General features: G+C 51.6%; 1 protein-coding gene across 1 annotated transcript in view; it reads left to right on the top strand.

Annotated features, from left to right (window-relative positions):
* The window catches only part of QSOX2 (quiescin sulfhydryl oxidase 2), a 69,561-nt gene extending 43,873 nt beyond the window's left edge, over window positions 1–25,688 (top strand). The window contains exons 14-24 of the mRNA XM_021708124.1: window positions 5,781–5,881; window positions 8,008–8,056; window positions 8,919–9,024; window positions 9,171–9,261; window positions 11,072–11,217; window positions 13,274–13,408; window positions 13,637–13,766; window positions 15,850–15,972; window positions 17,416–17,566; window positions 21,794–21,982; window positions 25,144–25,688. Coding sequence (XP_021563799.1) covers window positions 5,781–5,881; window positions 8,008–8,056; window positions 8,919–9,024; window positions 9,171–9,261; window positions 11,072–11,217; window positions 13,274–13,408; window positions 13,637–13,766; window positions 15,850–15,972; window positions 17,416–17,566; window positions 21,794–21,982; window positions 25,144–25,688 — 1,766 coding nt within the window. The remainder of the gene's footprint in view (window positions 1–5,780; window positions 5,882–8,007; window positions 8,057–8,918; window positions 9,025–9,170; window positions 9,262–11,071; window positions 11,218–13,273; window positions 13,409–13,636; window positions 13,767–15,849; window positions 15,973–17,415; window positions 17,567–21,793; window positions 21,983–25,143) is intronic.
* Window positions 25,689–26,066: the final 378 nt, after the last annotated feature.

Below are 26,066 nucleotides of genomic sequence, written 5' to 3' on the forward strand. Positions count from 1 at the left end.
CCAACTCAAAAAAAAAAAAAAAAAAAGAATGGGGACATTCACTCCCAGGCTTTGGTGGGAAGCCCAAGTGGGACAATGTGGCCAAAGTGTTTCTGAAACATTAACAAACTGCCAGAGGGCCGTAATTGTGCTCCATGCTGGACAGGAGTGGTGGTGTGGTGGTATGAGGTGAGGTGGCCCACAGTAGTGAGCCTGTGGGAGCCCATGCCCTTCTGCTGGGCTGTTTTACTTAGCCCCAGCCATGGGTTGCTGATCTGGCTGGATGTGGAGCCCTGCCTGGGGTCTGGTGGAGGGAAGTTGTGACGTGTGTTGGAAAGGGAAAGACCATTTGTTTTTCCAAGTAATTGATTTTCTGCATGTTTAGGAAGGCCGCATGTCACGTGCAAGGCTTTTTAAAGGAATTGATGCCATTATTTATTTGTTCTGCACCTGTCTGTCCCAGGGTTTGGGGGGTATGTTTGGGCTACAGTGTCTGAAGTGGCCTGGGGGGGGGTCAACTTTGTTTAGAGGCAGCAGGATGAAGGGAGAAGGTTCTGGAAATACGGTAGTGAGGGTTGGGCATGCTTCTGTTCCAATGTCTGCTCCCACACTCAAGATGTGCTGAGTGGTGGGGACAGGCCTTGAGCCAGCATGAAGAAGATGTTGGGCCTGGGGCAGGTCCCTCAGCCTCTGTGAGCCTTGGCCTCCTGTCGTCATATCCTGTCTTGCTCACCAAGCCCACTTGCAAGTATGATTTGGCAAGAAAGCTTTGTAAACTGAAAAGTGCTGTGTGGCCTGCAAGACTGGTAGGGACCTTTTCCTGCCAGTGTAACCAGGCTTAGGCAGGGATCAGGGATGGCCTCTCAAAAGAGGCAAGGCCTGTGTCGAAATTGATGGGAAAGCAGCCTAGTGTGGACCAGAGGAAAGTGTGTTCTACCCAAGGAAGAGCTGGTCTAAAGGCACTGGGGTGCAAGTAAGCTGGACCTGTCCATGCTGGAGGGAGAGAGGGGAGGACAAGTGAGCCCAACTGCTGCTGGATCTGGCAAGTCCAAGGGCACATCACCTTGCTGAGGCTTGGGCCCCCCCCCCCCACATTCCCGCCACCCCTGCCCCCTACCTTCCCACAGGATTTTACAGATAACATAATGAGGTCCTGGAAGAGTAGGCAGAAGCAAGTAGCAGACGTTTGGCCCCAGGGAATCTGAAGCCCAGCTGGGAAGACAGAGCCTGTGATGAGTTGGTGTGCCTTGGCAAGATGAGGATGGTGTCCCAGGGCCGATGCTTGAGATTATGTGTTTTGGGGAGTGCCCTACAGTGAGCAGTGGGCACAGGCTCTGTGGGCAGCTGCAAGGCCTTGCTGGTGTTTAGGCCTGCAGCTGTGGGGGAGCAGATCATGCCCCGCTCCCCATGGTACCGGCTCTTCAGCGCCTGGGAATCTGCATTCCAGGTCTTCCCAAGTTTGATGCAGTGCTGAGACTTCTTCCAGTGCTGGATTAGATTCAGGAGGATTATTTGAAAAGAATGGGCGTACCCTGGCCTCGTCAGACCACCCAGCACTATCTTCACCAGCAGTGCTGGGGCACCCGTGTCCATGCTGGGCCAGACTGTGTTGAGCTGCCTTGTACTGGGGGCTCCAGGAAGACAGAGACTGGGTAACACCAAACAGGTGACCGCCAGAGTGCAGTGCCTGATGCACACTGTCCATGGGTCCTCAGGACTGTGGGATTTTAAAGTAAATATGCGTTATGCTTTTACTTATTTTATTTTATTTTGAGTTGGAGTCTTACTCTATCACCCAGACTGGAGGAGGGCAGTGGCACGCTCTTGGCCACACCACAGCCTCGACCTGCTGGGCTCAGGCAATCCTTCCACCTCAGCCTTCCAGGTAGCTGGAACTACAGGCATACGCCACCATGCCTGACTAACTTTTTTGTTTATTTGTTTTTTGTTTTGTAGAGATGGGGTCTCACCAAGTTGCCCAGGCTGGTCTCGAATCTGCGAGCTCAGGCAATCCTCTCACTTCAGCCTCCCAAAGTGCTGGGATTATAGGCATGAGCCACTGTGCCCGGCTGCTTAAGAAAGATCTGAAAAATGAAAATGTAGGACCAAATCCCACCATGAAAACCAAGTCCTAGTGAACATCTTTGAATGTTTTCTTCCCATCTTTTTTTTTTCTTCTGTTTCTAGGGTGACTCAATTGTGTCACTTGGCTGTGATTCTATTGTATGTACAGTTTAGCTCTCAGAGAAGTTTCTCATTTTCTTTTCAAATTTAATGATTTATGTGTTTTTTTTTAGAGCCAGGATCTTACTCTGTCACCCAGGCTAGAGTGTGGCTGCGTCATCATAGGTTACTGCAGCCTCAAGCTCCTGGGCTCAAGTAATCCTTCTGCCTCAGCCTCCCAAAGTGCTGGGATTATAGATGTGAGCCACCATGCCCCAGCCAGCTTTTCATTTTCTTTCATACTCTTTCTGGGCAAAAAATGTGGAATAAAATTAAATGTCATGGAAATTTCTAATAAACAGAGTGAGACCACATGGAATTGTGAGACAGGTAAGGGGCAGTGGAATGAGATGCTTTGCCAAGATGCATGGGGACAAGGCATCAAGGTGCCTTGCTTGGGAGGGTCCACAGGAGAACAGCTTACCTGTCGCAGGAGGACAGCCAGGAGCTGGCCACGCCGCCGACACGGTGACGCCACTGAAACCATGACTGTTCTGCATTCTCTGCCATCTGCTACACTAATTGGATGAGTATTAACTGTTCTTCCCTAGTTCTGTGCAACTTAAGACTCCAGAAAGATGTGACCTGTGACTCAGGAGAGAGACAGTGAGTTGTTGTCATTATTTGAAGCAGCCTCAGGATATGAATGGGTTCCCCTCAGCACCTAAAGTGGGCACGTGATTGGTCATTGGTTGTGAGAGACTTTTCCTTGTGTGGCTTTTCTAAGAGCAGAGGAAAAGGTTTTGTGTCTTGAGCCAAGGTGGCATGTTAGGTGGAAGCAGCAGTCACAGAGCTGCTGACTGCACCATCCTCGTGTCCATGGAGAGTCTGGTGAAGGTGCTTTCCTCTCCGGCCAGGTGTGGTTTTACTAGAACCTCTGAAGTTTGAGTTCAGAGCTAGTACTCCCAGAAGACTCTGTTACTCTTTTTACATGATTTTTAGTCAAATTACTAAAAACCTGCCTAGGCAAGTGGTAATGGATCAGAACACAAGGCAACAGGAGCTCACCTGTCTCTTATGACAGATGCAGGCTCCATCCAAAAGTCTCAAGGCCGTGCCAGCAGGTGGTCTCGGGGCCAACCTGTCCAGGTCCATCCGTGTGCGGGTACCTGGGGCTCACCCTCACTCTTGCCCTTCTCTCCCTTCTCTCAGGGCTGTGTCCGCTGCTGCCTGTGACTGCAGAGGCCTCAGGGTGCTAGCCCCTTGTCCAGTCCTCATGTGGACCCAGGACCTGGAAGGACCCCTGCAGGGCCGGGGGAGGGGAATGTTTGTGAATCATTGCAGTGCAATTTTACCATCCTGGGGAAACAGCACAAATGTTTTAAAAAGAAAACTTCACTAGTCACCGTCAGAAGGTGCTGGGACACCCTGACTTTGATCCTATGACTAAAGACAATCCATGCTCTCCCCTTTCTTGGGTAAGCTATGCCTCTGGGTTGCCGTGAGGGCAGGCCCCTTTTAACAGAAGTATCCCAACTTACAAGCAAAGGGTGATGAGAGATAACACGTTGCCATTTGACTGCACTAGTGAATTAGTATGTTTATGTCGTGATCATTAAGAAGGGATTTGGGTCAGGCTCACACCTGTAATCCTAGCACTTTGGGAGGCTGAGGTGGGAGGATTACTTGAACCCAGGAGTTCGAGTCTAGCCTGGGCAACATAGCAAGACCTTGTCTCTCTCTTGGTTTTTTGTTTGTTTGTTTGTTTGTTTGTTTTTGTTTTGAGTCAGGAGTCTCATTCTGTCACTCAGGCTGGAGTGCAGTGGCATGATCACTCAGAGCAGACTCTACTTCCTGGGCTCAGATGATCCCTCCACCTCAGCATCCCAGTTAGCTGGGACTACAGGGCTATGCCACCACACCCAGCTAATTTTAAATTTTTTGTAGAGACAAGGTCTTGCTATGTTGCCCAGGCAGGTCTTGAATTCCTGGGATCAAGCAATCCACCCACCTTGGCCTTCTAAAGTGCTGGGATTATAGGTGTGAGCCACTGCACCCAGCCAAGACCTTGTCTCTTAAAAAAAATTAAAAAAAGTTAGCCAGGCATGGTGGTGTGCGCCTGTAGTCCCAGCTACTCAGTAGACTAAAGCAGGAGGATTGCCTGAGTCAAGGAGGTCAAGGCCATGATGAGCCATGATCATGCCACTGCACTGCAACCTGGATGACAGAGTAAGAGCTTGCCTCTAAAAAAATTTTTTTTAAAAGAAGAAGGGAAACAGCTGGCCTCACATGTGGACGCATGCCACGCAACCCCCAAAGTAATCTCATCAGAAAAGTTAGACACAAATGTAGATCTGAGTACTAGTTTACAGAAAATCCAGAGATCGAGTGTGCAGTCAACAAACTAGAGATTGGGAAGGTGCAGGACAAAGAGGCTGAATTCTTCAAGTAAGTGTGAGGTGGGGAATGGGAGTGTTAAAGGCGACCTGCCAGAAGCAGCCAGCAGCATCCTTAGGGGATCTCAGTGTAAACAAACCTTAAAAATGAGACAGTGAGGGAAATGTCAGTCCTGCCTAGATCTTTGGTGATACTGAAGAGTGTGTGATTTGCTGGGAGGATGGTAGTGTGGTCGTGCTGTGGGAAAGAGTCCTTAGCTCTTAGAGGCACATGCTGGCGGATTTCAGGATGAAAAGTGAAATGATGCACTGTCTGAGATCTTCAGGGCGATTCCCGAAGAGGTTTGGATGAAATAAAATTAGCTATGACCCGATAACTGTTAATACTGAGAAGAAGGCCATGTGGGGCTTTATTGTGTGTGTGTGTGTAATTATTATTAATACTTTTAGAGACAGGGTCTCACTCCATCACTAAGGTTGGGGTGCAGTGGCGCAGTCATAGTTTACTGCACAGCCATGACCTCCTGGGCTCAACCAGTACGCCCATATGAGCCACCACATCCTGCTAGTATAGTTTTATCTCTGTTTAAATATTGGAAAGTTTCCACAATACAAACTTTGAAGATAAGAACAAAACATTCAGAATGGCTCCTTTTTGCTTCCCAAGAATGACTCAGGTGTTCCAGGGTTTGTGAGAGGTGTGTTGGGTTCATGTTAGAAACCACCTCGCATGTATCTGTACAAACAACGTCTTCAACTCAAAGACCACAGTCAGATGCAGCTAATTCTTACTCTCATTGGAGTAAGCACATGGGAATGTTTGCACTAAGCAGCCTGGGCTCGTCTGATTGATCTGCAAGTGCCTGCTTGGTGTCTCTTACCAGAGCTGGTCACCAGCTGCCACCAGCCGCTCCTGCTGCCATCACTTTCATCCATCAGGGCATCATTTAATGACAAGACCGCAGCCTTGGCTGCTGCCAGGCGATTTGCAAGTTCAGCAAGTCACTTTGCTCCACCATCCGTAGTGGCAGGAGATGCGTTTGCCTTGCTGGTGGGAGTTTTATTTCTCTTTCCCAGCTCAATACAGAAGTACTCTGTCTTGCACAAGGGCTTGATTGACAGCATGAGGGGAGACATGTGGGCTGATTTCTCATGTGACTGCAGCTCGGGTAGGATTCGCTCAGTTCGGGGGCTCAGGGGTCTAGCACCCGTTACACTAAAGGTCTTACTCCTGCTTTGCAGACTGGGCCAGCGCCATCCGCATCGCTGCTCTGGACTGTGCAGAGGAGAAGAATCAAGCAGTGTGCCGTGCCTATGACATCCACTTCTACCCCACCTTCAGGGTAAGCTTGTGCCCCGAGTCTGGTCCTGGCCCTGCCTCGGTTCACCCAGGGCTTCCTTGAAGTAGCAACTCCCCACATCTGTAGTTGCTGCAGTTTTAGCATCTCCACTTGCTTCTCGAAGCTTAGCAGGAATAGTAGGAATTGTGCACCATGGGGCCCCTCCTCTGCTCCACCTGTCGAGCTGGAGAAGTCTGCTGGAACTGTCTGCACATGGCCCACTCACACAGAGGCAGTTTGTGAACAACCAGGGTGTGAGGACAGTAGGCACACATGAGGGTTGGCACCCTGGCCTGAGGTCTGTTGCCCATTGCTGTCTCCATGCATGTGATCTGTGTAACTTGTGTCTGTGTCTCCCCTCAGGGGACCACATGCAACATCAGGGTGTCATGGTTGGATACGTACTGGATGCCCGGCTGTGCCCTCCTGAGCTATAGACAAGCCCCGCAGACAAGCCCATACCTGTGTCTTCCACTAGGGGGCAGAGGTGAACAACCCTATTGGGGACCCAGTACGTTGTGTGTGTGTGCTCAAGTGTGTGCAGCACTGCCTGCAAATGAGCCACGTGATAACATCGCTGTCTCCAGAACCCTGAGGCACCTCTGGAGACTGTTTCCCAGGATCCTTTGTACCCTGTCCCTCAGTCCTGCCGTCTGTGCCTTGTGTAGTGTGCTGTCTCGGTGGCTTCCCTTCTCATGGTTATTGGGCTGGTTGTTATGACTGAGGTGCCAGCACCTGTGGACCTGCCACCCAGCAGGCACTACGCTGGCAGCATGGTGCCCGCTGGCCGAGGGTCTTCTCCCCTGGTCCTGTCTCCACACTGTCGTTTACCTGCCCTAGCATTTGGTCACAGCCCAATGAAGCCCTGTCCTTGGTTTTTACTTCACATGCAGGGGCTATGTGTCAACTTCGGGGGCCTCCTCTCTCTCTTACTATCTATGACATTGCCCAGAGTTCCCCCATGATGCGGGTGCTGCAGAGCCTCACCTCTCAGTGTCGGGAATGGGGAGGGTTCCTCTGGGTTGGCCTAGGAGGGAGGCGCTGGGCTGTAGGAGCAGGCCTGGGCCTGATGGACCCGTAGGACAGCCCGCCCCCACTGCCGGGCAGGGCAGGGCAGCATCGGGTGGTTTTGTGCTTGCCCACACTGGTTTTGTTTGCATTTTCCTGGTGACTGGTGGTACGAGCACACCCGTGTTTATTGGGTATCCTCATCTGTGACGTGTCCATGCTGTTGCCTGTCCATTTCCTTGTGGGTCATTTGTGCTTTTCTTACTCATTTATAGAAGCCCTTTGTACATTCCCAATGCTAAACTTTTTTCGATTATCAGTATTGGGAATATCTTCATGCAGTCTGTAACTCATCTTTTCACTGTCTTTAGTGTGCCATTTAATGAAGAAAGTTATTTATTTTATTTAATTTATTTAGAGTCAAGGTTTCACTCCATTGCCCAGGCTGGAGTACAGTGGCGGGATCATGGCTCATCACAGTCTCAAACTGGGCTCAGGCAGTCCTTCTTCCTCAGCCTCTGGAGTAGCTGGAAGTACAGGCATGCATCACCATGCCTAGCTAATTTTTTGATTTTTTAAATTTTTGTAGAGACTTTGTTGCCCAGGTGTTGGTCTTGAACTCCTGGGCTTAAGAGATCCTCCCACTTTGGCCTCCCAAAGTATTAGGTTTACAGGTGTGACCCACTACACCTGGCCCAAAATTGAATCCTTTTCATTTGCTCAAAGATAGCTTCTGTCATCCTCCCTACAAATCTTTCATGTTGTGATAGCTAACCATTAGGCTGCATATGTAATACCATGAGTCAGAGAAAGTGTCTTGATGATTCCAACCCAGTTGTGCTATCTTTTTTTCTAGCCCTGTTGGGTTAGAATATGCAAATAACAGAATTCTGATTGGTACTAACCTTAGTCCACTCATCAGACTGCCAGAAAACACAAGTATCTACAGAGATACCAGTGTTAGAAGCGTGTGGTTTGTCATCAATTTATGTAAACTTTCCAAAGGAAATTGCCTAAAGATCTCTTTAAGATGGTGGTCATTTTTATTGCTTAAATATTGAAACTATACACAGACGCCCACGCAGAGCTGTTTCTTATTTGTTCTGTGTTTTTCCTCTTAGTATTTTAAAGCATTTACAAAGGAGTTTACAACTGGAGAAAATTTTAAAGGTAAGGACATAAGCATTATGTTTTAATCTCTTAGATTCACCTCACAGACTTGATAAAAGTGGTTTCAGGAACCTAGAAAGCTTGCTGGAGGGGCACATACCCCCACGTCAGCATATCCATGCCGACCTGCCTGCCTGTCTTTTCATAAAGAGTCCAAACAGTCATAGCATCAACTCGTGTTTTTTATTTTGTGTTTTGCTTTCTTGGCAAATGTGGTAGTAAGTCTTTTTTAAAGGAATTTTTTGATTATGTATTATTATTTTTTTAGAAGAGACAAAGTCTCACCATGTTGCCCAGGCTTATCTCAAGCTCCTGGGCTCAAGCAATCCTCCTGCTAGGCCTCCCAAAGTGCTGGGATACAGGCATGAGCCACCGTGCCCAACCTTAAAAGAAAACTTTTAATTGTAAGAATATTTGAAGAAGTGCACAGATCACATGTGCACTGCAGGGAATCTTTATGAATGATCCCAGGCAAGCACCACCCAGACCAAGGCCTAGAGTGTGAGCAGATCCCATGGAGTGACCCCACCAGCAGTGGTTCTGCCTGTGTCTGACCCAGTGTAGATGAGCCACTGAGTGGCCCCCCATGTCTGAGGTCCATCACTGTTGCTGTGTGTTCCTGTGCCCCATTCTGCTCACTTTGTAGCTGTGTGGTTTTCCTGGTCTTCAGTCATGTGAGCGCATGCTGTCTATACAACGGCCTGTCCTGGGCATTGGGCATGCCAGCAGGGGTCACCACAGTGGCACTGCTGGGCTCTGTCTCTGGGTCCTGGGAGGTAGGCTGCTGGTCCCTGGGTGCCTGTCTGGGCCATGTGGGCAGATGCCCACAGACACAGCTGTGACTGAGACATGCTTCTGGCAGGACCCGACAGAGAACTGCGGACAGTCAGGCAGACGATGATTGACTTCCTGCAGAACCACACAGAAGGAAACAGGCCCCCAGCATGCCCGCCTCTGGAGCCTATTCCGTAAGTAGCACTGTGAACAAGGTGACTGTTAGGGCTTGACTCTCATTCTGTGAAATGCAGGTTGCATTAAGTGACATGGGCGCTGGTGTGTGCTGGCCAGCTCGCTGCTACTGAAAGCACTAAAAATCTCTTTTTTCTCTCACAAGGTCCCAGAACGTTCTTTCTCTCATTGACAACCATGGTGGTCGTTATGTGGCTGTTCTGATCGAAAGCAACAGCTCCTACCTTGGACGAGAGGTACTGGGCTACATGGGTGGATTGTGCCTTGTGGTGCCATCATGGATGGCATCTGTGCCTGGGCTTGTGGGTGGTAATACCTACTCAGCAACACTTGCTGCAGGCGTGGGTCAGTTCTCATTAGTTGTTCGAATCGTCTTATACAACCAAGTCACTGGTTTACAGAAGAGAATGTTCTGGTGAACAAAGCCAGCCATGGTTGGGGTTCAGAGCGTGGCCCAGCCCGGGGTTTGGAACCAAGAGGTAGCTTTGCAGAAGAGCTGTTTGATGACATGCCAAGTTTGCCCTAAGGCCCTTCTTCATTTGTATGCACTGTCACCAAGACTTTCTCTTTGCTGTATTCTGAACTCTCGACATTTTTGCCAAATCCAAGATTCTGTAAAGCGTTTCTGTTGTGACACATTGTACTTCCTTCCACATGTACAATTCTGAATCCCCCACCTCGGGATAAGTCCACATAAGATCCAGGGGTGAGTGACAAACTCTGCTGGAGCCGATGGTCCTGGAGACGAGTGGGAAGGGTCTCCTTGCATACTCAGCACTGGCCATGCTGCTCCTGTCTCTGCACCTTGGTAGCAACTGTGTCTCCTGTTTTCCATCATCTGGGGCAGCTCAAGGGTTAAGGGAGGAAACAGCTTTGTCCTGTAGGGCTGGTGGAGACACACTTGGGTGGAGGCTGCAGTCATGTGCTATAGCGCCTTACTTGCTCCTGCTGCCCTCCTGGCACCTCCTCGCATGCCCCCAGGTGTCATGGAGCCATCAGGCCACACATCTGTGGTGGGCCAGGGTTCCCTGTGGAGGGGCCAAGGGGCCATCAGCAGTGTGTCATTCCCCAGATGCCTTTCCCCATTCCCGAGGCCTCCTCTGGTGCGTGCTGCCTCAGGCAGGGCCCCCACAAGCTACCCCCTGTGCACACACGTGCACACACAGATCTGAGGTGGGGCTCCTCCCGAGAAGCATGAATGTCTGGGTGCTGGGCACCCCCCACCCTGCCTGGCGCATTGGTGCATTCAGGGCAGCTGGCTCTGCCTGCCAGGAGGAGTGCTCTCAGCATAGGCAGGTTGGTGGGCTGGCCTGGATGAGGGCTGGGGCTGGCCAAGTGTGGTGACGAGTGCTCAGTAGATACCCCTGATCCAAAGAGGTGCAGGTCACTTGGTGCACCCAGTCTCTTTTTTAGCCAGGGTCCCCGATCCAGCATGGCTGGTTTTGTGGGTCTGTAGAGAAGCAGAGAGAAAGGCTCTGAGCTCGCCTGCAGTGACAGCATGCACTCTGGCTCTGTGGCCTGCTGCACTGCTCCATGGGACTGTTGGCCTTCCACACGCAGAGACACTGCCTAACCCACACCAAGCTGTCAGGAGAGCACAGAGCCAGTGGCCACTGAGTGTGTAGGGACGCCGTCACTGCCATGAGCTCTGGAGGCACGCCGGTTCAAGACTGAAGCACAAGTTCTCTGATAGATGTTCTCTTTGGTCTGTAAATTACCAGATGAAGTAGTCACTTCTGCCTGTGGCGTGTGTGGCCTTCAGTGGCCTCAAAGTGCAAAAAAGCTGAAAGTGTACATAGAGGTCTTGCTGTGGAATGGACCGTGTTGACTTACTCCAAATGTCAGTGTTTCTGGCATCCGCCACATAGTATTTCTGTGCTTTTGTCAGTGTGGACAAGAACAGCAGTTCACTTAAGCCTCACTCTTCTCGGTGATTGAATGTCCTTTTGTGTGAAGGGTCACCTATGCAGTCAGGTGTCTACACATCATTCTGTTTCCTGAGAAGACTGCCACCCTTGGTGAGGTGAGTTATGTCCTCACTCCCAGGTGATCTTGGACTTGATTCCATATGAGAACATCGAGGTGACCCGGGCCCTGAATGGAGACAAAGCACTTCTGGAAAAGCTGGGCGTTTCTTCAGTTCCTTCATGTTACTTGATTCACCCAAATGGGTCGCATGGACTAGTTAAGATGTGAGTGCTGGTCTGGGACTGGGTAGAGTTATGGGACAGGGGCTTCAAGTCCATGGACCAGTCCAGTGGGGAATCATGGGAGCCGTGGTCCTCTCAGCCCCCTCCCTGGTAGATTTCAGCTTTGGCTCCAGCCATGGGTATTAGCGTTCTGAACAAATCCTGGATCCAACAGATGTCCACCAAGCCCTACTCTGTGCCAGGCTCTGGGCATAAGATTGGCCTGTGGGTGGGGGATGAGCATGTGCTTCCCCCACTCCCCAGAATGGCGTGGGGGGATGGGAGGTGAATACGTGTTCCCCCCCAGGATGAGGTAGGAGGATGGGAGATGAGCATGGCTCCCCCGAGGATGGGAGGTGGGGGGTGGGAGTTAAGCACGTGCCTCCCAACAGAATGAGGTAGGGGAAATGGGAGGTGAGCACGTACTCCTCCACACCCCCTGAAGAATGAGGTGGGGGGATAGTAGGTAAGCACATGCCCCCCACTGCAGAATGAGGTGGAGAGATGGGAGGCAAGCATGTGCCCCCAACAGTAGAATGAGGTGGGGGGATGGGAGGCGAGCACATGCCCCTACCCCTGCAGAATGAGAGGTTGGGGTGGCTCCAGGCCCTGCCCTACTTTCTGCGCGCCTCTCTGAGACCAGCAGAAACCCCATGTGCCCTTTGCCTGAGTGCCTATGCCCCTGAGAGATGCCCAGCTAGAAAGGAACTGGCTTGAGTAATACAGTTGGGAAGGGCGACGTAGATGAGAAAGTGAAATACTGTCCTGAGGCTGGAGGCCCCTGGCCTCACTAGTGGAGGAGGCAATGTGAGGCTGTGTCACCCTGGGACCCACCAGTCCTAGCCCAGAGGCCCTGTCAGTGAGCTGGCACGTGCTGATTTGGCCACCTGGCAGCTCTTGGTCAACTCCCATTCTAGGCCTTCTGAGTGCAGGGACATAGCATGAGAAGATGGGATAGGCTTTCTGCCTCTCGGGCTTCTACCTAGCACCTTCCAAGGGTGACTGTGGCAGTGAGAGTGCCTCACCCAGAGGCCCAGTGCACCACAGTCCCTAGGCATACTTCTATTATCTCGAAAAACAGAGGAAGCCTGTTCCAGGTCTGAAGCACCATGTGACCCTGACAGCTATCCTGAACCACTGCCAAATGTGCCCTTAGTGCTAAAAGGATCATATACAACTTCTTTTTTAGTTTTTAATTTTTTTTAAAAGACAGAGTCTTGGTCTCTCGCCAGGCTGGAGTACAGTGGTGCAGTCATAGCTCACTACAGCCTCGACTTCCTAGGCTCAAGTGATCCTCCCACTTCAGCTTCCCAAGTATCTGGAATTAAAGGCATACATCACCAGACCGGCTAATTTTTTGTTTTTTTTTGTAGAGACAGGGCCTCACTGTATTGCCCAGGCTGGTCTCGAACTCCTGGCTTCAAGCAATCCTCTTGCCTCAGCCTCCCAAAGTGCTGGGATTACAGGAGGGAGCCACTGGGTCAGCCAATGTACAACTTCTTAACATAAAATAATTTTAATATTTTTACAGCTATTCTCATATTTTTCAAGTAATACTGCCTCATTCTTTGGAAATGACAACAAGCTCTGAGCTACAGCAGAGGGGCTCAGTGGTGGCACTGATCGCATCTTCCACCCTGTCCCTGCAGGGCCAGTATGGCAGAAAGCTCAGGGAGTGACGTCAGGGAGGGGCCAGGCACCCTCAGCCCCGACTTCCAGATGCCCACTCAGGGCTGGCAGATTGTGGGCCCGTCGGCGAAGGCTCTTAGGAGGTTGGGAGTCACAGTGGGGGTAAAGCTGGTCTTGGCAGATGCTCACACAGCTTACGGGACGTCTTAAGACCCAGCAGGCCCAGATGAGTTGCGTGCTTATTACAGCTGCAGCCCTGGCTGATCTGTGGGCTTGGTGTCATTCTCAGGTGGAAGATCACTATGGCTGCTCCCAGGCACCAACAAAAGCCCCAATGAATGAATGAATGGAGGGCAGAGCTTTCCTAAATGGGGGCTTTCTTGACTTCCTGACATGGGCGACTCCTTACCTTTGCCCTCTCCTTCCTCAGTGCAAAGCCCTTCCGAGCATTTTTCTCCTCTTACTTGAAGTCTTTGCCAGACGTGAGGAAAAAATCACTCTCCTTGCCTGAAAAGCCAAACACAGAAGAAAAAGAGGAAATTGTGACTTGGAGAGAATTTGACAAGCAAGTATCCTCCTAACTGCAACTCCCTGGGGACAGGCCATGTAGCCACAGAGGGCTGCACATGGCAGGCGTGGGTTTACTCAGAAACCTTCACTGAGTCCCTGGCCACATGGGACACCCTGGAGCTGTGGGGGGACCCACTTCCCTGGTTCTTGTGGGCAGGAATGAGAACAGGGTGACTCCATGTAAGGAAAGATGGCATTGGACTGACCCATGGTGTCTCCCCAGGTCCAGGCTGTACACAGCAGACCTGGAGTCGGGGCTGCACTGCCTCCTGCGGGTGGAACTGGCCGCCCACAAGTCCCTGGCTGGTGCGGAGCTGAAGACGCTTAAGGACTTTGTCACTGTCCTCGCCAAGGTTCGGGTTCCTGGTCGGTTCTGCACAGAGTGGGCACTGGGGTGCGTTTGGCTCTGACTGGACGTCGCTGACTCAGTGGACACTCTCCGCCTTGCCTTCAGCAGCTCAGCCTGTGCCGTGACTCACCTGACAGTAGTCCCCAGGCCCTGCATGTCCAAAGCTATTCTCAGGGCTGGGCAGGGTGGCCTGGGCTCCAGCCTCAAGGCTGTGGACATAGAGGGGGCGGGGACACAGGTGGGGGTTGAGATGTGAGCTGAGCCCTGCAGGAAAGGCCAGCTCAGGATGCAGGGAGAGGGGACAGCGGGAGCCTGTGGCGGTCCCCGGGCGGGGGCAGTGCTGGAGAACTAGATGGCTCTTGCCCCCGTGGGCAGTGGGCAGGGACGTGCAGACCAGCTGCAGGGTGCACCTGCTCTGCCAGCCAGGCTCAGGGAGGGCCTGGGGCTTCACCCTCGGGGCCATTGTTGGCACGGACATGGTGTCTGAAACCACTGATGGGGTCACGGGGCAGGCGGAGACTTGGCCCAACGGAGCTCAAGTCCTGCCATTTCAGGGTTGGGCTGAAGAGGATGGGCCAGGAGGTGGCTGGAGGCTCTGTCTGGGCTGGGCTGTCGCCTCCTGCTCTCTGACCTCTGGGACAGCCCTACCCCACAGGCCTACCCCACCCCTGCTCCTGGTCACAGGGGGAAGTATTTGTCTGGTGGTAGTTGTGTATCACATCATGACCTCAGACCTTGTTACCATCTAAGAGATAAGGAGGCTGAAGCTTAAACGATTTCTCTTGCCAGAATTGAAGTATCCAAAAGGATCGTTTATATCTGATACTCAGGTGGTCAGAGTTTGCTTACATAGTATGGTTTTTGAAAAATCAAGGAAACAGAATTTATGTGTAAAGGAATAGTGATGTTTTAGATGAATGCATGAGTGCTGTTCAGACAGGTTCTCACCCTACTATGCCATCAGAGTTCAGAAATCTCTAGCTGGCCTCATTTCTTTAAGGAAGTGTCCTGCTAATCTGTCTATCATATTAGCACTGGCAGCCAGGCTGTGTGTGGTAGCTGCCAGTCAGCTGACTCACTGGCTGCACAGCTGTCAGCAGTGGGACCTATTCCCTGCCTGGCTGTGCTTTCTCTCTTCCTGGCCATCGCTGCCTCTTCTCCCTCGTTTCAGTTAGACAGAGGGCCAAGGTGTGCACACCTGTTGTGGACAGCTCCTTAAGACAAGTGATGATATGTTATTCCTAGCAAGTTTTCTAGAATGCACTTAAATGCCTAAAAATAAATGTAATGCTGGTAAATTGCTAATGGTACTTTGAAACCTGTGTAGAAAGACAGTGTATTTTACTGGGTTGAAATTGTGATATTTCTGGTCTAGCCATGTCATTAGTAAACTTTTTGCTTGGGTTTTCAAGAATTCTCTGGCAGCCTCTATTTTGCATATTTGATAAGGCACTTTAATCAAGATTCCTTATAAAGGGAAGACGGGACCACCAGGGTCATCTTAGTGAGATGCTCCTGTGGGCTGTCGTGGTGTCAGCTGCACACAGTAGTGCCGGTGTCCACAGGCGGTCAGATACAGGCTGAAGCACTTCTGTGTGGCCACACAGTCACACAGTCAGCAGAGGCAGAGGGAGGCTAGGGAGGCAGGTCGGGCAGGTCAGCGGACCTATCGAGAGTAGGGAGGGTAAATTCGTAGGCCAGTGAGCCTCACTGATGTGGCAGTGAGCCATACACTGACTACTCTGTCACCTGTGGGGTGGGAAGGGGGCAGGAGGCACAGGTGGGTAAGTGGCAGGACTGGCTGGAAGTCAGGCCACACGGGCTATCTTGGGGAGAGATGCTAGCCAATGCCTGCCCTGGTACCCCACATTGCCTCCTCCTATAGGGGAAGCCCTGGTTCTTGGAAAGGCTCCCTTTCTGGTCTAAGCCCCTCAATTGTCTGAATCCATCTTCCCGGAGACACTGTGGCAGCCTGGTCGGCAGCAGTGGGATGCATCGGGGCAATGTGTGACTTGGCTCCATGACACCCTGGGACCTGCCTGGCTGCAGCCATCTCCAGTCTCTCAGGGTGGTCCTTCCTTGCACAGTTGTTCCCTGGCCGGCCGCCAGTCAGGAAGCTGTTGGAGATGCTGCAGGAGTGGCTGGCCAGCCTCCCCCTGGACAGGATCCCCTACAATGCCGTGCTCGACCTGGTCAACAACAAGATGCGGGTGAGCCCCAACTGCAGTGTGTGCCTGCCTCTCTCCCTACCCAGTGCGTTTCCCTGCCTGCCTAGGCTCAGGCCCAGGCTCTGCAGTGAGAAGAAGGGACAGTATGCCTGTGTGCAGATGGCTGCCTTGGCCATGATGCTGCTGTCACCTCCTGTGCACAGCGCAGTTCCCTTTTATCCCTTGCTGGAGCCCCATAATTCCTACAGCTCCTTTTCCATAACTTTGCATCCATGCCCTCCCCCATCTACAGCGGCAGGTTGTGCCGAGACTTCAGTTTAAGAAAGTTAAAGAAAAAAGAGTGAAAAGGAAAAAAAGCCAGTTCAGAAGTGTGCAGTGGCAGCTTGTCCTTCTGAGAACACAGGTGGTTTCCCGGGCTTTCTGTTTTTAATTTTAGCAACCCACCTAAATTTTACGCCTAAAAGCTGCGTGCTTGGGGAGTGGCAGCCTGTCACAGGTGCTGGATGGTGCCAGTCTCCCCTCAGGTCTGACACCGTCTAAGTCTCAGGGTTCCCACCTGCCCTTCCTGCACAGTCCAGATTAGCAGCCTCCCTGCAGCCCTGGTTACATGGTGTTCTGGTTCTGTTTGATGGAATGTTCCGGGGGCTTAGCTGCCTTCCCAGCTGTAGGTCCCAGGGATCCTAGTAAGGGCCATTGGGTGTGCTATTTGTCAGCTTGTCATTTGCTGGTTGCCCTGGAAGTGAGCGGTGCTGGTCTCTTGCTTTAGTCTCTCTTCTCCCTTCATGCCCAGCTTGAGGTCATGGCCACGTTTTTTAGCACATGACCATGACATGTGATGTCACCCCCATGAGAGCGTTGTGTGCTCAGAGCCCTTACAGAGGGAAGGGTTGACAGAGCACACAACCGGACTGAGTGGAGTCCATCCTGGAGGCCTGGCCAGCGGCACCTGCTCCAGTGGGACTCCCACCTGTGCTTGCTCAGTTGTGGGCATTTTGCCCTTGAGCTGTTAAACAGCACAAGGTCATCCCCCTGGCTTCTTAAAGTGAGCCTAGTGTGCTCTTTGTGACTGAGAATTATTTATTTGACTGTTGAACTTTCTTTTTTATTGTTGTCTTTTCTCTTAATGCTTTCATTATAACGAATTCTAGTTTAAAAGCAAAGGGGATTGTCTTTTATGCTTAATATTGCTAGCTCGTCGATATAGAAATAGCTCTTCCTTTCTCCCCAGAAACAGGAAAAGAACAGACATGTTTCCATATGCTGAGAATTCCTTTAGTAAAGAAGAGACTTTTTTTCTCTCAAGTATGTTTGGATTGAATTTAAATTGACAGGTGATGGGTACACAGATCTTATGCATATGTTGATGGAGTTTTGATAAGCATACACCCCATGGAACCCCCACTCCAACCAAGATGGAGAATGGCTGTCAGCTGTTGCTTATTTTAACGTTTGTCTCCTATTCTTTGTGTGTTTTTTTTCCCCCAGATTGCTGGAATATTCCTCACTAATCAAATAAAGTGGGTTGGGTGTCAAGGAAGCCGGTCTGAGTTGAGGGGTTACCCATGTTCTCTCTGGAAATTATTCCACACTCTGACTGTTCAAGCCTCAACCCATCCCAACGCACTGATTGGAACAGGTAAACTGTCCTGCACAGGCCAGGGAATAGCTGGTTTGCCCAACACAGTACCCGAGCTGGTGCGTTCCAAGTATGTGAGAGGCACCTGCAGAAGTGTTGCTGTATGTGAGGCAGCTTGTTGCTGGGTGCCCTGCAGAGCAGGAGAGGAGCATCTCCCAGAACTCACACCTGTGGACAGCTTGCGCAGGCCGCAGGCTGCAGGAGCTTGAGGTGCCACTTCCCAGAACTTACAAGGAAGTATGTGGCCAGCCTGTAGGAAGTAAATAATAGAGAAGAAAGAGAAGATGCCGGTTAGGAATTTCCCTGCAGTGTAGACTCCCCTATGTTGCTTAATAGAATGCAAGAATATGTGAAACCTATTTGGAAAGATATGTTAGTTATCAGTTGTTGCAGAACAAATTGCCCCCAAACTTAGCAGCCTAAAACAACCCATGTTATTATCTCAGTTTCTGTGGGTCAGGTGTGGCTTCATCTGGGTCTTCTGCTTCAGGACTGATGAGGCTGTGACCAGAACGTCAGCCAGGAGGAGCATACCTGTAATCTTAGCAACTCAAGAGGCTGAGGCAGGAGGATCACTTGGGCCCAGGAGGTCGAGGCTGCAGTGAGCTATGATCGTACCACTGTACTCAGGCCTGGGCAACAGAGTGAACTCCATCTCTTAAAACAAGGGAAAAGTGTCAGCCAGGCCTATGTCTCATCTGAGGCTCCACTAAGGAAGATCTGCTTCCCAGCTCCCTCATGGTCTGTTGCAGGATTCGGTCCTTGCTGGCTACAGCCTAAGGCCACTCTCAGTGCCTGTCCCGGAAAGCTCACATCCTGGCACTGGCTCCAGAACACACCAGCAAGAGGGCACTCATCTGGAATGATGTTCTTGCCTCCCTGCCAGATTCTGCTCACTAGCAGTTGATCATCAGGCCCACCCCCTGGCAGGGGAGGGCAGGAGATTGGGGGTGAATGTGGGCAGCAGGAACTGTGGGAATTGCAGAGCCTGCAGCCACAGAGGCTAAAACCACAAGACTTCAAGGTCAGATTTAATAACTTTCAATTATTAGGAAATAGCTAAATCAAAATTATATTTTCTTTTTTTGGTAATATCTGAAACTAAACCTCTCTGTCTTACACGAGATGGAATTCAAAAGAGATAATTATGTATCAAGTGCTGTAAGCAAGGGGAATGAAAGTTATATTTTGTATCTTTCACAAGATACTATGTGTTGGATTTTTTATCTCCTCATGCCTTGTATGTGTCCATTCCGGTTTAAGCAATCATTGAGGTTCATGAATGTTTATGTTAATTCAAAAGTGGAGTCTTTTGACTCATACAATTCAATATTCTTTTCAGTAGAATTGCAGAATATTTTTACAGTTATTTTTTTGCCACATAAAAAACTAATCCAAGATGCTGTGGCTTAAAACCACCACCACTGTCTTTTTGTATTTGCTCACAGTCCTGTGGGTCAGCAGCTGGGTTGGGCTCAGTGGGGCGGTACTTTGTCAGTGCCACTTGGGCTGGCTGATATGGCTGTGGTCTTCTGGTGGCAGCTGGTCAGTCCGGGAGCTTTGAATGCCTTGAACTCCCACAGGCCAGACCCAGTGTCCTCACTGGCTAGTACCAGGTTCAGGTGGGACCCCCAAGGCCTTGGCATGGAGTCATAGAGCATCATTCTCACCTCATCCTGTTGGCTCAGCCCAGATTCATGGCGGGAGAAACAGATTCTGCCTGTGAATGGGAGAAGCGGCAGAGTCCCCTTGTGGAAGGAATATATTCAGGGATGGGGGCTCCATCTTGGCTGTCTTGGAAAGTCTCTGCTGCCCTGACTTTCCTCAAGGTGATGTTGGGTTGCTGCTTCTCAGGGGGTTGGTAAGGAGGACTTTTAGCCTCAAATTCTTTTCATACAGAAAAAGGAGTAGTATATTTTGGGGGAGAAACTTCGGGAGCTCTCCAAGCAGAAGATGAAATGAGAGCATCAGCACTGTTAAATTTATTGCAAGCAGGCTATTTAAGCCCCTTTCGAAACCTGAGCCTGTGCCGTGGGAACTCATGTTTATATGGAGAGAGTGCTGTGAGGCGGAAGCTCACACAGGCCCTGCAGTCCCCTCCATCTGCATCTGATACACGCACACAGGTGGCACGAGGGACAGCCCTTGGATGGCTGTGCAATGATGGCCAGAGAAGGAAATCGAGCCAGGATGTTCGACGTAAAGATGACAGGACTGATCCTCGTGTGTGAAACTGTAGAAGCAGCAGAAGGTCAAGCCCAGAGCTAGAAAGAGCCTAGCGTTACGCTCATCAGCATAAGTGGGTGCAATCTCCGAGGAGAACGTCTCCTGCCACGAGAATTGGGTCAGACGAGACCGTGGGATTAAGTCTTGGAGGTTTTTCTTCTCCTTATTGTGTGTTTAAACCCTGTCTACTAAAACGCCTGCCGAGTCCACTAATCCTCCCCACAGGTAGAGGTTTACGGTCTTGTCCACTTTAGAGATTAGGGTGGCTCCGCGTGTGGCGTGGTGGGAAGGGGGGATTACGCAGTGATGTGAGGCAGATGTCTGGAGATCTAACGGGAGCAAAGGGTGGACAGACCGAAGCCAGGGTCAGTGCCTGCGGTCTACACTGGCGCTGCTTGTGGACGCACTCAGGTCCAAAGAGAAGCTGGCTCTGTTTTGCCTTCTCTAGGTGACATAAACAAGGACCATGGAGGTGACAGACCAGGATGCTCAGATCAGGGCTGCAGTGAGTGCGGGGCCTGGGCCTGACCCTGGGGGCCTGTGGAGATGTCACAGATGCTTTCTCAGGCGTGTCTTTTTTTTTGCAATTGTTTTGCTGCATTTCTTTTAATGCTGACATTTAATCTGTCTTAATCTCGTGGGTCTCTCATTTGTCCATTCAATCCCTGTATTAGTTGTCTGTGCCGTGACTGTGGGGCCCAGGCCCATGCAGGCTCCCTTGGTGTTCCTGAGTGCACTCTTCAGTGTTGCTGCTGCCCCTGCCATGGGGGGAGGGGAGACTACGCTTGCGAAACACATGTGTAACTCATTCACAGCATCTTCCCAGGCACACCTCATTCTGTCAGTGTCTGTTTTTACATGCAGGGGCATAAGCTCTGTGTGGCTTATGGGTGGTTATGGGTGGTGGAGAGTTTTCTCTTAAAACAATCACCATTTGGGATGGTATGTCCTTTTTTGTCTTTTTCTTTTCTTTTTTTTTGCGTCAGCCTGTGGTCAGCAGGGCAACGCATAGTCGGTAGACAGGCCAGGGTAGAGCATCTCTGCTGATTCCAGCACATTTGAAGTTCACAAACAGAAGTGATTGTACTTGCCTTACTTCCAGAAGCTCCTGGGCTGAGTGGGTTTGTCACCTAGGTGACTGAAGTGCGATGGCGCATTTATGGCTCACCATAACCTTGACCTCCTGGGCTCGAGCAATCTACCCATGTTGGCCTCCCAAAGTGCTGGGATTACAGGCTCACATCACCATACTTTTTTTTTTAATGTTTTGTAGAGACGAGGTCTCTCTATGTTACCTAGACTGGTCTCAAAGTCCTGGCCTCAAGTGATCCTCCCACTTTGGCCTCCCAAAGTGCAGGAATTACAAGTGTGAGCCACTGCTCCTGGCTTTTCCTTTTAGAAAGAGTAGACCCTTCCAGCCTGCTGCCTCAAGTTTCCTGCTGTGACCAAATTCCCACTTGGGCTTGTGTCCTGCAAGGACCCAGACATGACAATGACAGCATCACTGCCCTGACACCAGCCTCTGGTGTTGCCTGTAGGGCAGAGAAATCACACAACTGGCAGACCCTGTACTCCGAGGCTGAATCACTCTCTGGGCCACAAGGCCAAGAGCAGGACAGGTTGAGAGTTGTGAGGCATCCTGGAAGGGCTATGGAGCTGCGACATGGAGTCTTACAGTTCGTCCCCTTGATGCCAGTGCACACTCAAAGTGTTGTGGAGCTCGAGGCTGAGCACGTGTCTGCTGTGGTGTGAGCACATGTGCATGGTCGTTGTGTCTCGAGAGCCTGTGGGCGCCTTCTGGTTGCACTGGGTGTCTGGGCAAGTGCCGGCTCCCGCACTTGTCCTTGGCCCAGGCCTGTGGAGACACACGGGGCTGCCATGCTGTGTGTCAGGCTCACTGCCCGTTTCCCACATCCAGATTCTGTCCCAGGCTGTCTGGACAAGCCAGATGTTCGGCAATGCTCATGCCCATGGCATCAACAGTGTTTCTTCCCTCTGCAGGTTTCGAGGATGACCCCCAGGCCGTGCTGCAGACCCTGAGGCGGTACATTCGCACCTTCTTTGGGTGTAAGGAGTGTGGCGAGCACTTCGAGGAAATGGCTAAAGAATCCATGGATTCGGTGAAAACCCCAGACCAAGCAGTTCTCTGGCTTTGGAAGAAGCATAACGTAGTAAACAGTCGCCTGGCAGGTGAGACAAGCCACACCCTAGTGTCCCTGGCCCTTTAGAAGAAAGTGACCTTCAGCCTGGATGTCAGGTGAAGCCGGAGTAGGCATGTTCTGCCCAGCATGTTCTGGGGACAGCACAGACCGTGTGGCTGCCTGCGTGTGGCTGTCTCGTGCCGCCTACTGTAGTGGCATCATCTGGACTTTGGTGGCTGGGGGCTGCCAAGGGCCACGGCCCTCCCAGGCTGTGCTGTCCCTGGCTTTCCAGATTGATCTCTGGCTTTGGGGACTCTTGGCCACATGGATCTTTCTTCCCCTGAAGGCCCACTAAACTCACTAAACCCAACACTGGAACACTTGGAATAGAATTAAGTTTTGGTAAGGAATTTTAGTGTCACTAAAATCTGTTCTCAGACTAGAAACCAAACCTCTTAGCATGGTTCTGTTTAAAAAGAAAAAAAAAACCTAGCTGGTTGCGGTGGCCCACACCTGTAATCCCAGCACTTTGGGAGGTGCAGCGAGAGGACCAGCCTGGGCAACGTGGCGAGACCTCATCTCTACAGTCAATCAAAAAGTTAGCCGGGCATGGTGATGGTGGTGGTGGCTACTTGGAAGGCTGAGGCAGAAGGATCGCCTGAACCCAGCAGGTCACGGCTGCAGTGGCTGTGAGCTTGCCACTGCACTCCAGCTCGGGGAACAGAATGACTCCAACTCAAAAAAGAAAGAAAGACTAAATAGGGCACGTGTATTTTCTCAGAGTTAAGTAATTCAAACTATTTCTAAATGAATAGCAGATTAAAATTAGGCTTAAAAACAATTCCACTGAGAAATAAATCTTAATAGAGATGAATAGAAAATGCCACTAAACGATTGGCTTTTATTTAATCCACCGTATTATAAAAACATATTACAACTAAAGCACTAAAGAAAATTGGTTTTTCTTTGCACTTAGAGCTGCGTTTGCAGCTGGCGTCATGTGACACAGGCACCTCTGTGCTTGTGGGATTTGCCCCATCGCTGTCAGCTGTGATTGCGGTGCTTTTGCCATGGCCTTAAGGCAGGGATTTCTGCCCTACAGAATGCCTCTCGGGCCCCATGCGGCAACCCCCTGCCCTCCTCACAGGGCTTCCCTGGTTGCCCCTGAAGCCCTCGGCTCTGAGGCAGCAGGACCTGAACTCCCGCCAGGCCTGCCCGTCCAGAGCCCACCTGTGCTCCAGCCCACACGTGGCCCACATCTTGGGCTGCAGCCATAGTATACTGTGGCCCAGTGTACCTGTGTCACTCCTGGGAGTTTGGTGTGCCCCTGCCTAGTCCCACCTGCAACCTGGAAGGCCCCTTGGAGGTCTGGCCAGACCTCTGTCCAGTGTCAGCTCCTCGCTTCACACGTTATTTGAGACTCTTCCCACAGCCTACGATCAGCAGAGCAACACACGGTCATTAGATAGGCCAGGGTAGAGCATCTCTGCTGATGCCAGCACATTTGAAGTCCACAAACAGATGTGATTGTACTTGCCTTACTTCCAGAAGCTCCTGGGCGGGGTGGGCTTCGGCAGGAGACCCAAGGGCTCTGAGCACTGAGTGAAGCCGTGTGCCACAGCTGTACCACAGAGGACCTGAGCCGCACAGTCCCTGGGCTGTGGGTCTGTGACTGGTGAAGGGAACAGTAGCCCCCACGTGAGCCCCAGCACAGGGGCCTTCACGGCTGTGTCCGTCTGGAGGGCATGCCTTCGTGGATATCCCACGGTCTGGCGGGCACCTCCCACAGCAGGGCGCTGTCGGTGAGGGGTAGAAAGCTACATGCAGAAGTTTAGTTCAGAATTGTTCATGTGACTGCCCCAAGGAATTGGTCAGCAGAAACATCTGGAGCCCTTGGGCTGTCAGGGTGTGGTGAGTTCCTGCGTAGGAGCCAGGAGATGTGTGGGATGGACGCACGTGGGTCCATGACTGGGGGCGTCTCCTCAGGAGCGTACGCCTGTGCAGTTCAGGAGAGAGATCTGAAAGTCCCCTTTCCCCTCACCCCCACACTCTCCCCCCTGTGTCTGTAGCAGACCCAGGAGCAGCTCTGTCATCTGTCTGCACATCAGTACCTTGGTTATTCCGGGAGTGTGTCACTCTTGAAATTAGTTTGGAGCTGGGCGCAGTGGTTCACGCCTATAATCCCAGCACTTTGGGAGGCCAAGGCGAGAGGATTGCCTGAGCCCAGGGGTTCAGGACCAATCTGGGTAACTTAGTGAGATCTCATCTCTACAATAAATTTTAAAAATTAGCTGGGCATGGTGTGCATGCCTGTGGTTTCAGCTACTTGGATGACTGAGGTGGAAGGATCACCTGAGCCTAGCAGGTCGAGGCTGCAGTGGCCGACAGAGTGAGACTCCAATAATGAAAAAAGAAAAAAAAATGTGTTTGGAGACCTTTTTTAAAGAAAAAAAAAACAAGGCCTCACTGTGTCGCCCAGGCTAGAGTGCAGTGGCATAATCAGCTCTCTGCAGCCTCAACCTCCTGGACTCGGGCAATCTTCCTCCAGCCTCCTGAGTAACTGGGGACTACAGGCATGCACCACTGTGCCTGGCTGATTTTTTATTTTTCATTTTTAGTAGAGATGAAGTCTCGCTATATTGCCCCAGCTGGTCTGGAACTCCTGGGCTCAGGCAGTCCTCCCTCCTCAGCCTCCAAAGTGCTGGATTATAGATGTGAGCCACCAGGCCTGACCAGGAGATCCTTGAGGGACTTTTAGAGTCTAGGAGGGTGTCTGTGTGCCTGAAGTTCAGTGAAACCACAGGGGCAGCCAGGGTCAGGTGGGGTGCTTCGAGCGGCAGCATAGTCGGGGCTTGGTGGGTGTGGACCTCAGGTGTGCCTACATGCAGTGATGGGGGCACCAGGCAATGCACCACTGAGCAAAGGAGCTGAAGTGAGAGCCACGGCAGCCCTTTTGGAAGCAGGAGTTGCTGGGAAGATGGGGCAGGAGTCGGGGCGTGGGTGCAGACTCCTCTCTGTAGGCCAGGACCCTGGGATGGTAATGTCAGTAAGGAGCCTGGCAGGGTGTCCTCTGTGCTGCACTGTGAGGAAGGGGTGGTAGGGAGGCCCAGCAGGACCGGGGGGAGGCCCACAGTGGACGAGAGCTGGGGGGCAGCACCACGGACAAAGGCCTTTCCCTACCCTGGCTCTCCCTCTTCCTTTTCCTCCTAGGCCATCTGAGTGAGGATCCCAAGTTTCCAAAGGTTCCGTGGCCCACTCCAGACCTCTGCCCAGCCTGCCATGAGGAAATCAAGGGCTTGGACAGCTGGGACGAGGGCCAGGTGCTTACCTTCCTGAAGCAGCACTACAGCAGCAACAATCTCCTGGACACGTACTCGGTGGACTCAGCCGACACTGGTGAGGGAGCAGCCCCAGCCAGGGACGAGGAGGAGAGAGGACTCACACCCCCAGGGAAGGCCCTTGGAGGCCAGGATGCCGAGAGTATCCACCCGCCCAGCGCGATGGGCCCCAGGCTCCACCTGTCAGAGAACTGGCACCAGCGACTAGATGTGCGACTCCAGAGCCCGCGGGGGTCCGCCATCCGCCAGGAGGCCGAGGCGGCTGTGCCCTTTCTGGGGGCCGGCTTCTCCAGCCTGGACATGAGCCTCTGCGTTGTGCTGTATGTGGCCTCGTCCTTGTTCCTGATGGTGATGTACTTCTTCTTCCGCATGAGGTCTAAGCGCTGGAAGGTCAAGTATCACCACCCAGCTGTGTAGCAGGTCTCCCAGGTGATGCAGGAGATGGCAGGAGGCGGAAGCATCTTTGGAAAAGGGGCCCCACCCTGCCACCTGCAGCTTTAATATTTATGATCAGGGATTTATCAACAGCCGGGCCTGGTGCACATCAGATGCGCCTTTTGCTTCCAGGCCTGTTTTACAGACACGCTTCCAGCCAGGGAAGAGTATGGGTGTTTGTGGGAATACTCTCCTCCCTGGCGCTGTCTCCTCCTTGCAGGTCCTGCAGCAGAAAGACGTCTATATTTTTACCCTTGCAGATCTAAAATAGCGGGAGGAGAGTGCAGGCCAGGCAGCATGTTCCCCATGTCCTTTCATCTTGAGCTTGGTGACGCTACAGTGTGTTTTGACTTTGGAGAA

The sequence above is a fragment of the Carlito syrichta genome, unplaced genomic scaffold (assembly GCF_000164805.1).
Source record: "Carlito syrichta isolate Samal-C Ts95f unplaced genomic scaffold, Tarsius_syrichta-2.0.1 Scaffold130732, whole genome shotgun sequence".
NCBI lineage: Eukaryota > Metazoa > Chordata > Mammalia > Primates > Tarsiidae > Carlito > Carlito syrichta.